General features: G+C 42.2%; 1 protein-coding gene across 5 annotated transcripts in view; it reads left to right on the top strand.

Moving 5' to 3' along the window:
* Positions 1–13,181, top strand: part of LOC139279745 (protein 4.1-like) — a 138,633-nt gene that overhangs the window by 70,683 nt on the left and 54,769 nt on the right. For all 5 annotated transcript variants that reach the window (XM_070898938.1, XM_070898936.1, XM_070898937.1 and 2 more), the window contains exons 8-9: positions 276–363; positions 5,380–5,532. In XM_070898938.1, coding sequence (XP_070755039.1) covers positions 276–363; positions 5,380–5,532 — 241 coding nt within the window. The remainder of the gene's footprint in view (positions 1–275; positions 364–5,379; positions 5,533–13,181) is intronic.

The following is a 13,181-nucleotide window of genomic DNA, read 5'->3' as shown; positions in this document are numbered from 1 at the left end:
CTGGATAGTAATTGGTGGTGATTCTCATTGTTTTTCTGCGATAAGGCTGCTGTGAATAACTGTCATACCCAATTGTTTGAATTTTTAAAACTTCAAATACATTGCTATCTATAGCCTCAGAGTACTTCCCTTTAAACATAACCGTATGAGAGAACAATGTGCGTTAAATCAGAGTTTGATATGTTCAGAAGTTGCTAGCAAGTTGCATTTGAGGACAATGAAACCTGTATTAATTAATGTACTCTAGTATTGGCTTTAACAATATTTCTTCCTAGGGCTATGACTCCAGCACAAGCAGATCTGCAATTCTTGGAGAATGCCAAGAAGCTTTCAATGTATGGTGTGGACTTTCATCCTGCTAAGGTACAAAGTCTATTCCTTTTTTATCCTTCAGCCAAATGTTAAAGATTCGCTCTCCTATTTTTTTTGCAGAAAGCACTTTACCAGTCAAAAAATTGAGAGAAAATTTACTTGACTCCTGGGACTAGAAATTCACTTCTCAGCATTAACGGTATTTTTTTTTCACCAAAATTACCGTTATTATCTGGCCGTAAATTCAGGCCTTAATTTGCGCAGCAGTAAAAATCGGCATTGCACGAGGATTCATGGTGCAAACCACGATCCTTGCCAAGTCTAAGGCTGATACCGCCGCTGTGAGTTGGGCCTAGGGAGGACGGAAAAACACCTTTTTTAAAAAAAAACAATTGGGGGGGGGAAATTCACAAAACATTTACAAGTAATTTAGCTAGCAAATCGCTGCAGAAGAATAAAAAAATGAAAACTTTAACTTGTTTGCATACTTACCGCTGCTCCAAGGGCTGCAACGCAGATTTTTCCCTGTTAGTATTTTTCACGCAAAAACGGGTACGCACAGAGCCAAATTTTTGTCGAAAGCGATATTTCGAGTCTTGCATGGCGGCGGTCTTCTTAACAGAGCAATGGTATTTGAAAACTGCCTCCGGAAAAGTCACCGAATTTTCCGACCGGGTTTACACCAAAAAAGGTGAAATAGCACCAAAAACTCGATCGCAATATCACCGAATTTCTAGCAACTGATGTAGAATAGTTAGTTTCATTACATCTGTCGCTGATTTTTTTTGTCTGCTGAATATAAACATTTGAACCAATCAGTCTTTTTAAGGGTTTCTGTTTGAATGTTTCAGCTCTCAACTTTATACTACTACCATCAGAGTATCAGAGCTGGCAGCAGGAATGCACAATTAAATGTTGGGGGATTTCACTAGTTTGTAAGCATATTGAGATCCAGAAACCTATAGTACAACGTTCCAGTTGCAGATGTTTAGTTCAACAACTGTGCGGTGGTTAGTCCAGTAATAGAAATGTATTTTTAGGTTCAACTCATAACATTTTCTAATGTTTGGAGACTATATAATATGAATATACAAGTAGGGCTTGTAAATGTCAGACTCTGTAGAATCCTTTGAGGTCTGACAGTGGACCTACATCTGTCATTTGGGTTTTCATTTAGAACTGGTAGATGTATGTAATCAATAAAAGGTTTTGCCATTTTGAACTATTCCACTCCTCTAAGTGCTAAAAATTTGTATAACAAGATAAGATCAATAAGACACTTGCTCCTAAAAGTGTTTGTTTTAGAGGAAATTGGATTTTGTTTCAGGAGCTTACTTGGAGTAGAGTCACATTTGCTCAAGGCAGAGGTGCCACACAAGATTTATCTTTAATCCTGCAGATGATTTTGATATAATCTACATCATCATCCACTTGTTTGAAGTTGTGGGTGGAGGGAAGGAATGTCTGTCCAAACTCGCTAGCCTTGTGCATCTGATCTCCCTTTGCCTCACTATTGGTTGCAGAGCATTCTGCCACATTGACCCTAATCATAGAACTCCCTCCCTAAATCCTTCCACATCTCCATTTCTATATTCACCTTTAAAAACCTTCTAAGAACCTAACTTTCTCAAACAGGTTTTCAGTATACCTCCTAATCTCTTCCGCCATGGCTCTGCTTCTGTTTCTGGAGCACCCTGGAATGATTTTACATTAAAGATGCATTATAAATGCACATTGGTGGTGATGGTTTATTTATCTTTAAATCCTGTCTATTCCATGTTTTTGTTGGAAATGAAAGATGTCTGTTTGTTCAAGGGAAATCAATGTATTTTATGTTAAAAGGGCTGTAGCTTCTTAGTGCTGTTTAAGATGATTTACAGTCCCTGTTAATACATAAAAAGCTTTTATCCATTGAATCCCAGTGGCATTAATTTATAAATGCACTGTTCTTCCATATTGGAAGAAAGTAATGTGCAGGTTTTTTGTTACATAGTATCATTAATAGGATGTGAAGCCACTCAAATTAATCAGAACAAGCTAAACGTGGCGAAGGTCAGTTGGGGAACTGTTGATGTCTTCTGGGAAATATGTGCAATGGATGCTTAATTGGTCAAGTATTGGTGAACAGAGTTGCGTTTCACAACTGAAATTTCTACATTGACCCTAATTGATTCAGGGCTTACTACTCTTCAAATTTGTAACTTCTTTCTTCTCTTTCACCCAACCCCTTTAAAATGCTCACCACTATTAGAGGTACAGCTTTTTCTGCTTTCCATGTCCTTTGGATCTTTTGTCCCACCGCCAAGGTAAAGTGCTGTGAGATGTTTGTCCGGTCACACGATTTTAAAACAAACTGCACTGAGCGTGGATTCAAGCCATATTTAAACAAACAATATACTGTGGTTTGCTCAGTTTTGTGTGTGACTGGTAGTTATTCAAATCAACTAAGCTCTGGTAACTGAGGGACATTAAAATAATTTAGTTGTTCAAATCATTGAGTTGAGTTGGTTGGAATATTCAGAGAAAGGTACTTTAGATGAGGTAGCTCCTGCAATTAGAAACCACTACAAAAAAAAGGCTTGTCTACAATAGAGTAGCTTAGCGTATCAGTTGCGACCTGTACATGTATTATATTGCTATTTATCTTTAGTAAATTCTCTTGGTTATAAATTAGATATGATGATGTGATATTCTGCTGCTTTTAGGAGATTATAGAAAGTTTCTGTGGAGGCACAGGATAGATCCAGTAGCTAAAGTAATTAACAAAAATGTGGCAATTTCATTGTTGCTTTGCTGTACTTTTGTATACAGGAAATATGTGTGTGTGTGTGTATATATATAATATATATATATATATATACATATGACTTAAGCAGTAACACTGTGTCATCACATTATTCATTGTTTCTAATCCAAGAATTGTTTTCAAATTTTAAACCAAAATTGTATTTGGTTTTATTTTTTATATATATATATATAATATATGTGTGTGTGTGTGTGTGTGTGTGTGTGTGTGAAAGTAAAAGCCTATTTTGTTTTCTGTGGCATGATGCAATGATACTAGTCGCTGGAAATAGCACTTTTAACATTTCTGAATTGGGAATAGCTCTAAGCTTAGTTGTTGTGGCATGTCTATGAATACAGTTGTTTATGCTGCTTTTTTGACCAATTAGTCTAGTTTTTCAAAGTTTAAATTTCCCTAGAAGATTTTCATGAAATGATGTATAAACATCCTTTTCCGTTCCATAGAGATTTGCAAAAAAATTTTTTTTAATCAAGGGAGTCCATACGTAAACTTATTGAAAGCAAACTTGTCTGTACTTACCACCTCTACTCAAAAATTGTTGGATTGTTATAATCTTGATTCATTTCTGGAGACCTGCAAAAATGCCAGAATGTTGTCACTATGATTGCCACAAAGTGTACTATTAAGTCCACATCTACCGTTCAAAACACCCAGCAATTATGGATTTTGTCCACCTAACCTTTGGGTGTGTACAAAAAGCACGTTTATAAACAACAACAGCTTGTATTTCTATAGCCTTTCAAAGTAGTAAAATGTCCCAAGGTGCTTGACCAGACCGTAATCAAACAAAATTTGACATCGAGCCACATTAGATATTCGGACAAGTGACCAAAAGCTTGGTCAAAGAGGTAAGTTTTAAGGAGCATCTTAAAGGAGGAGAGAAAGGTCGAGAGGCAGAGGAGTATAGTGAAGGAATTTGAGAGCTTAGGGCCAGGCAGCTGAAGGCATGGCCACCAATGGTGAAGCAATTAAAATCAGGGATGTGCAAGAGACCAGAATTGGAGGAGCGCAGAGATCTCGAAGGCTTGTAGGGTTGGAGGAGGTTACAGAGATAGGGAAGGAAGAGGCATTGGAGAGATTTGAAAACAAGGATGAGAATTTTAAAATTGAGAGGTTGCTGGACCTTGAGCCAATGTAGGTCAGAGAGCACAGACGTGATCAGTGAATGGGATTGGGTGCCAGTTAGGATACGGGCAGCAGAGTTTTGGATGAACTCAAGTTTATGTAGGGTTAGAAGATGGGAGGCTGACCAGGAGAGCATTATAATAGTTCAGTCTAGAGGTAACAAAAGCATGGATGAGGGTTTCAGCAGCAATTGAGCTGAGTCAGACGATGATATGGAGGTGGAAATAGGCAATCTGGATGATGGAACAGATATATGGTTGGAAGCTCATATCGGTGTCAAATACGACACCAAGGTTGTCCAGGAGAGAGACAGTCGGTGGCTAGGGAACAGTTTGTGGTGGGGACCGAAGACAATGACTTCGGTCTTCCGACTATTTCGTTGATGGAAACTTCTGCTCATCCGGTACTGGATATTGGACAAGCAGTTTTATGATAAATAAAACACTGAGGTGAAGGATTGGTACATGTTTCGTTATTAGCTGTGGTGAGAGCAATTTGAAATGATGGACAAGGTATCTCACAAGAAGCATATTAAAGCATAGTTGATGTTTTCCCCCTAGCCTGTTGATACCAATACACTAACATGTCCAGTGACAACACTGGATAGTCTGCAGTCCTGAAATGGAAACTTAGCACTTAATGCACTTTATGTCTCAAAGATCTTGCTTTACACAATTTTGCCACCTCTTACTAATAAAGTCAGAATATCTATTTCTAAAACGCAGCATCATTTCCATTATTAAATTCTCTGTAAAATTTCAGATAGCTAACAAATATCCATTTGAGTGCTAGAATATTACAATACTATTTTTGTGTTGTGAACAGTCTTTGAAGTGGGTCTGTGCAATTAATTAGAAAAGGAATATTGTAGCTTTTAAAGGCATTTAAGTGGAAAAAATGGAAGAATATGTTATTCTTCTATTATATAGATTTTACCAACCATGTTAGAAGCACAATGGAGTGCCAAGTTTCTAAAATGCAAAACTCTAGTTTTTGCACCTTTTTGAGCAACACGGATACACAAATGTCGTACCTTGGTGGTACAGTACTTAATAGACTAAACAAACTAGAGATTTCCTTCCGTGTAGACGTGTAGCTCTTGGTATTCACTAATCTTTAATTGCCTTGCCTTCTAGGACTTGGAAGGAGTGGACATCATGCTTGGGGTATCTTCAGGTGGTCTTCTTGTATACAAAGACCGACTCAGAATAAATCGCTTTGCCTGGCCTAAAGTTCTGAAGATTTCATACAAACGCAGCAGCTTCTTCATTAAAATTCGTCCAGGGGAGGTATGTTGTTCCTGCAATTTAACTGGAGGAAGTTTGGGAAGTAAAGTTACTCATATCTGCTAAATTTAAATGTTTGTTTTTATAAATGAGTTTACTTAATCCATTCACCCATATATTTATTGGGAGTTAAACAAGTGCTTCCTGGATGGTGCTTCAAAGTGGCAGGCATATGAACAGTATTTTTTGCTTTTAATTGTACAAAAAAAATATCCCCTCCATTTGTGGGCATTGCTGGCAAGGCCAGCATTTGTTTCCCTGATAAGGTGGTGTTAGGCCGCCGCCTTGAATTGCTGATAGTGGTTTAATACAACCTGCTCGCCGATGCTCAGTTTGGGTTCCACAAGCACAACTCTGCTCCAGGCCTCATTACAGCCGTGGTCCAAACATGGACAAAAGAGCTGAATTCCAGAGGTGAGATGAGAGTGACAGCCCATGACATCAAGGCAGCATTTGACCGAGTGTGGCATCAAGGAACCCGAGTGAAATTGAAGTCAATGGGAATCAGGTGGAAAACCCTCCACTGGCTGGAGTCATACCTAACACAAAGGAAGATGGTTGTGGTTGTTGGAGGTCAATCATCTCAGCCCCAGGACATCACTGCAGGAGATCCTCAGAGCAGTGTCCAAGGCCCAACCATCTTCAGCTGCTTTATCAATGACCTTTCCTCCATCCTAAGGTCAGAATAGGAGATGTTCACTGATGATAGCACAGTGTTCAGTTCGACTCGCAACTCCTCAGAAAATGAAGTATTACCATCACCAAATCCCCCACCATCATCATTCTTGGTGTGGGGTCACCATTGACCAGAAACTTAACTAGACCAACCACATAAATTCTGTGACAACAAAAGCGGGCCAGAGGCTGGGTATTCTGTGGTGAGTGTCTTGCTTCCTGATGCCACAAAGCCTTTCCACCTTCTACAAGGCACAAGTCAGGAGTGTAATTGAATACTCTCCACTCAACAACACTCAAAGAGCTCGACACTATCCAGGACAAAGTAGTCCGCTTGATTGGCACCCCATCCACCACCTTTCAACATTCACTCCCTCCATCACTGGTGCACTGTGGCTGCAGTGTGTACCATCACAAGATGCACTACAGCAACTTGCCACGGCTTCTTCGACAGCACCTCCCGAACCCACGACTTCCACCACCTAGAAGGACAAGGGCAGCAGGCGCATGGGAACATCATCACCTGCAAGTTCCCCTCCAAGTTTCACACCATCCTGACTTGGAAATAAATCGCAGTTCCTTCATCATTGCTGAGCCAAAATCCTGGAACAACCACCCTGTGGGAGCACCTTCACCACATGGACTGCAGCGGTTCAAGAAAGCGGCTCACTACCGCCTTCTCGAGCAATTCGGGATGGGCAATAAATGCTGGCCATTGGGCCACTTCAGAAGGCAGTTAAGAGTCAACCACATTTGTGTGGAAATGGGATTACACATTGGCCAGACCAGGTAAGGAAGACCGATTTCCTTCCCTAAGGGATAGTAGTGAACCAGTTCAGTTTTTACAATAATCTAACAGCTTCTTGGTCACTTGTATCGATGGCTGCTTTTTATTTCCAGATTTTATAAACTGAATTCAAATTCTCAAATGACCACGGTGGTTTTTGAATTCATGTTCTTTGGATTATTAATTCAGGCTTCGAGATTACACAGGATATACGACACAGAAACAGGCCATTCAGCCCAACCCGTCCATACCGGCGTTGATGCACCACTTGAGCCTCCTCCTGTCTTTCCTCATCTAAATCTATCAGCACAACTCTCTCTCTTCCCTTCTCCCTCATATGCTTGTTTAGCGCCTCCTTAAATGCATCGAATACTATTCGCTTCAACCACTCCCTGTGGTAGCAAATTCTCACCACTCTTTGGGTATAAAAGTTTCTTCTGAATTCCCTGTTGGATTTCTTGGTGACTATTTTGTATTGATGGCCCCCAGTTTTGCTCCTCTCCACAAGTGGAAATACTCTCTGTGTCTACTCTATCAAAACCTTTCATAATTTTAAAGACCTCTATTAGGTCACCCCTCAGCCTTCTTTTTTTTAAAGAAAAGAGACCCAGCCTGTTCATCCTTTCCTGATATGTATACCCTCACATTTCTGCTACCATCATTGTAAATCTTTTCTGCACTCTCTCTAGTGCCTCTATAATTTTTAATACTTTATAATAAGATTACTAGTCCAATAATATAATCATGACACTATATCTAAATTAACATTTTCTATAATGTTCTTCCATTCTTCACTGTTAAACTAATTACCTACACATTCATTCATTGATTACCTTTGTGGGGAAAATACTACCCATTAGCTAGCTGTAAATTAGAAGAGGTAATTGTAAGGTTTAAAGATATGATAACCCATGAAGATGCAATTTACAGGTGTTTGATATGGTGCTATGTTGGATGCTTGCTAATAAAAATAAGGGACATTGAATATCATAATCATAGGCAGTCCCTCGGAGTCAAGGATGACTTGTTTCCACTCCAAAAGTGAGTTCTCAGGTGACAGTCCAACGCGGGACCTGCAGTCTCTCACAGGTGGGGCAGACAGTGGTTGAAGGAAAGGGTGGTTGGGGAGCCTGGGTTGACGCATGCTCCTTCCACTTTTTACGCTTGTTTTCTGCATGCTCTCGGCGATGGGACTTGAGGTGCTCAATGCTCTCCTGGATGCCCATCCTCCACTTTGGGCAGTCTTGGGCCAGGGATTCCCAGGAGTTGGTTGCACTTTGTCAAGAAAGCTTTGAGGGTGTCTTTGAAGCGTTTTCTCTGCCCACCTGGGGCTCGCTTGCCATGTCGAAGCTCCGTGTAGGGCGCTTGCTTTGGGAGTCTCGTGTCGGGCATGCGGACGATGTGGCCCGCCCAACGGAGCTGATCGAGCGTGGTCAATGCTTCAATGCTGGGGATGTTGACCTGAGTGAGAACACTGATAATGATGTGTCTGTCCTGCCAATGGATTTGCAGGATCTTGCGGAGGCAGCACTGGTGGTACTTCTCCAGCACTTTGAGGTGTCTGCTGTATATAGTCCACGTCTCTGAGCCATATAGGAGGGCAAGTATCACTACTGCCCTGTAGACCATGAGCTTGGTGCCAGGTTTGAGGCATTGAATAGAGTGGAATATGACCGCGTGGATAAGAGTTGGTGAAAAGACAGAAAACAGTAGTGGTTAATGGATTTAATTTGGACTCTCTCTCTCTCTCTCTCTCTCTCTCTCTCTCTCTCTCTCTCTCTGGACCAACACAGGGGGCACAGTATCTTCAGAAACAATTTAGTGTTCCTATTTTGGGGTAGTTTGATATAAGTTGTGGATTTGTGCTTGACTTCTGTTCACACCCTACGTGCTACTTCCCCTTTTTACTGAGAGAAGTTGCTGCAAATGCAATTTATACACTAGGACGGCAGCATGCCTTATAGTGAGAACCACAGGTTTCATGACCACTTTCCTTTTATAGATTCTTGCCTGTGTGTTTTTGGCTCAAAGAAAAAGTCTTATTCTCGTGGGATCTTGTCATTACAACACAAATAAGTGCCAGTGATAGTGGAGAATTTAAAAGTTACACCAGCAGTCAATAATGCACCCATGAAGGTACTGGATGCAAATCTATACGGTCGTGTGCATTTGCAACAAAAAAGTTCTGATTAGTCCCCTTGGATGACCTGACCGAATTGCTGATTGATCCCTTTGGATGATGAGACACACCTAGCAGTTTCTCCGGGATGTAATTATATCCTTCCGACTATGTAATCAATTATTTTGCAAAGTGTAATTCGAGCCATTCTGACTGCTGACTCCTGACTCCAGACAGAAGAGTTCACTTGGAACAGACAGTGCTCACCTCTCCGGTTAAGACCTCCCTGCCCCCCAAAACAAGTTCCTGACCGCCTTCTCCTCCCCCTTTCCCCCCCCCCCCCCCGCCACTCCCAGTTCCTGAACTACTACCCCACCCACCCTGCAAGTTTCTGATGACCTTCCCCTCCCCCATCCCAAATTTCAGACTTCCTCTCTTCCCTCATGTTCCTGACCACCTCTCCCTACCCAAGTTCCTCCCCCCACCAGGTTCATGACCTCCTTCTCCCCCCCCCCCCCCCCATCCTCTGTCTCTATCTCTCTTTCACCCCCCTCCGATTCCCACTCTCACTCTTCTCCTCCACCGCACCCCCCCGATTCCTTCTCCCTTCTCTATCTGCCCCCTCCATTCCCTTTCTCTCTCTCTCTCTCCCTCTGATCCGCTCTCTTTATCTCTTTCCCCCCCCCCCCCCAATCCTCTCTCTCTCTCTCTCTTTCTTTCTCTCTCTCTCTCTCTCTCTCTCTCTCTCTCTCTCTCTCTCTCTCTCTCTCTCTCTCTCTCTCTCTCTTACCCCCACCCCCCCGATCCCCTTTCGATGGTCTTCTGCCCCCCCCCCCCCCCCCCCCCCCCCCCCCTGGCTGGCCAGCACGGATCCAGCAACCTTCTCCCATGGAGCTGAGGAAAGTGTGGCCCATGCTGCACTGCAGGCTGGTACTGTGAGGTGCTATAGATACACGGCTGCTGTAACAGCATGCATGAGCAGAGGGCAATGCAGAATGTTGATGCAAGCAACCACTCCAAATCTACATATCGGTTCCAGCAACTTTGTTTTATTTAACGATGTAACTATTTGTACTGCACTTTTTTTGACCGACAGGCGACAAACCCCGCACCCTGTCAAGATCCGCCCCCCTCCCAGGCCCGAATCATTCCATGCGCATGGTGCCGAGAAGCAGGACCTGAGGCTCTGATTCTCTTTCTCTTCGCCCCCCGCCCCTGGCCGGTGTGGGCCCGATGGCGAGAGAGAGAGAGGCTGGGGGGGGAGAGACACGGGTGGGGGGAGAGAGAGACACGGGTGGGGGGGGCGGTCAGAGGGGAGAGAGGGAACTCTGGGAAGATGGATCACGTTCTTCCAACCCTCTACAAGGGACATCGTTGGAGTAGATGGTATCCAGAAGTCACGACACTCACTATTCACTTCATACCCAATAAACCGGTTAACAATCTGTACACAATGCCCCATCTATGGTCGTGGGGGGCGGGCGAGGATGCACTTCTGCTGGGGTAAGGCACTTTGGCTGGGGGAGGGATGTATTTGGACTGGGGTAAGGCACTTCGGCTGGGGGAGGCATACAATTGGACTGGGGTAAGGCACTTCGGCTGTCTTCTGGGGAGCTCTGTCCTATGTCACTTAAGGAAGTCAAAGTGGATTGAGTTACAATTTGCAAAGTCAGTGAGACCTTGGGATAGACAGTTTCCGTTACACATTCCTGTGAAACTTCAGTGTGTGGCTTAACCTCCAAGGGGACCAAAGTGTGGTGCATGGCGGCCATTTTGGCAGTACAAATAAACGCGTCCTTTATTTAATGGGAACAGAGGGAAAAGCACACGGGAGTGGGCAAGTAAATTTCTATCAAAAATGTAATTGCTACTCAGTAACTTTAATTATCCACTGCTAGTTGAGGTTCTTATCCAATCAAGCTAATTTCACTTAACACAAGCATTGAAACAAATGTATATTTGAAAGAAAGAATTTGCATTTATATCGGGCTTTTCACAACTCACAACATTCCAAAGTGCTTTACAGCCAATTAAGCACATTTGAAATGTAATCACTGCTGTATTGCAAGCAAAGTCAACAGAAAATCTGCACACAGCAAGGTGCCATAGCTATGATATACAATCAGATAATCTGTTTGTGATGTTTTAGCAATATTCAGCCTTGAGTTATGAGTCCATTTAATGTTCATTTTCAGTAAATCACTGTCCCACTGTGTATGTTTTGTATCTCTCCAATTCCCCATTACACTATGTGGATGGGTTTATATATTTGAAATTTCTTGTGTTGTGAAACTGAGTATGTGGCGCCATCTACCTATGGGCGCTGGTAAAACATGGAATCAGAATGTAAATTTTGGAGGCTTTAGAAAATAGATATGTGGCACCATCTACCTGTGGAAAGAATAAATTACACTTGTCAGGGTCTTGTTTTATAAAGATTGCATTTTATTTTATCCCCTCATTTTTTCCTTATTTTCCCAATTACTCTCATGAAAGCAGTAATTCATTCTGGCATATAGTTCAACTGATTGCCTTTTAATCCTTCCGTTCTCAGGTGATCATTGTTATAATGTGACTGTTTGTCGGCAGTTTATCCATGATGTGGGACATTACAGTCAATTGATATCCATATTCCACACACTTCCAGCAGGATTAAATGGGTAACAATCAAGAGTGGGAGCTTTAGCTGTATAATTTTATTTTTGTGACCTTTGCAATCCCCACCCCTGTTGTGTAGGGATGTTGAGGCCAGTAGCTGACTTGGCTGAGATCTGCTTGCTTATCACAGATCATAGATCAAATTTGCGACCATATGGCTCAGTATCACAACATGTGGTTTATCTAGAAGGATAAACTTTGAATTTGCACCCTACAATTGGATGTTATTTGGACCCTGCTGTTTAAATTACTACCTTGTTATTCCCTAAATTTTCTGCCTTTTCCACACAAGGGACTACCCTAAATGAAAGCACATGCAATTGGAGACAATCTTTTGACATGGTTAGGGAATTGATCAGGAGGCGGAGAGTAAGGATAACGAGTGTGTATTCCAATTGACAAGATGTGCCTCGTGCTGTCCCCAGGGATCTGTACCGGGGCCTCAGCCTTGGGTAGATGAAAGTTGCAAAGGGACATTGATCGATTAAAAGCGAGAGCAAAACTGGCAGATGGTGTTCAATGTGGGGAAGTGCGTGGTCATCCACTTTGTACCCAAGAAAGGTAGATCAAAGTATTTTCTAAAGGGTGAGAAGCTAGGAACTGTGGAGGAGCAGAGAGATTTAGGGGTCCATGTACAGAAATCACTAAAAGCTAGTGGACAGATATGAAAAATAATATTAAAGGGCTATAATGAATGGTTAGCCTTCATCTCAAGGAGGCTGCAATACAAAGGGGTAGAAGTTATGCTACAGCTCTGGTTGGACCGAATCTGGAGTACTGCGTTCAGTTTTGGTCACTGCACCTCACAAAGGACATATTGGCCTTGGAGTGGGTGCCGTGTAATTTCACCAGAATGACTCTGGGGCTAAAAGAGTTAAAATTGAAATTAGGTTGCATAGACTAGGCTTGTATTCCCTTCAGTATAGACGATTAAGGGGTGATCTAATTGAAGAGTTTAAGATGATTAAAGGATTTGATAGGGTAGATAGAGAGAAATTATTTCCTGTGGCGGGTGGGGGAGAACAAAGAGGCATAAGCTTAAAATTAGAGCTAGGTAATGGCAGGAAGCACTGCTTCACACAAAGGGTAGTGGAAATCTGAAACTCGCCCAAAAACTTGTTGAGGCTGGGGGTCAATTGAAAATATAAAAATTGAAATTAATAGAATTTTGTTAGGCAAGGATATTAAGGGATATGGAACCAAAGTGGGTAAGTGATGGAGTTAAGGTACAGATCAGTCATGATCTTATTGATTGGCAGAACAGGCTCAAAGGGCTAAATGGCCTATGTTGATACTCAAAGGGCATTGCATGCTTTCATATGGACTTGCTTCCAACAGGCCTGACAATAATGCATTTTTCCTCCGCTCCTCCCGAATGGTTAAATGTTTGTGATGCATATGTAATTCATTAGC

The sequence above is a fragment of the Pristiophorus japonicus genome, chromosome 14 (assembly GCF_044704955.1).
Source record: "Pristiophorus japonicus isolate sPriJap1 chromosome 14, sPriJap1.hap1, whole genome shotgun sequence".
In the NCBI taxonomy this organism is placed as follows: domain Eukaryota; kingdom Metazoa; phylum Chordata; class Chondrichthyes; family Pristiophoridae; genus Pristiophorus; species Pristiophorus japonicus.
Note: the sequence above shows the minus strand (reverse complement) of the source record. Positions and strands in the feature narration are given on the sequence as shown.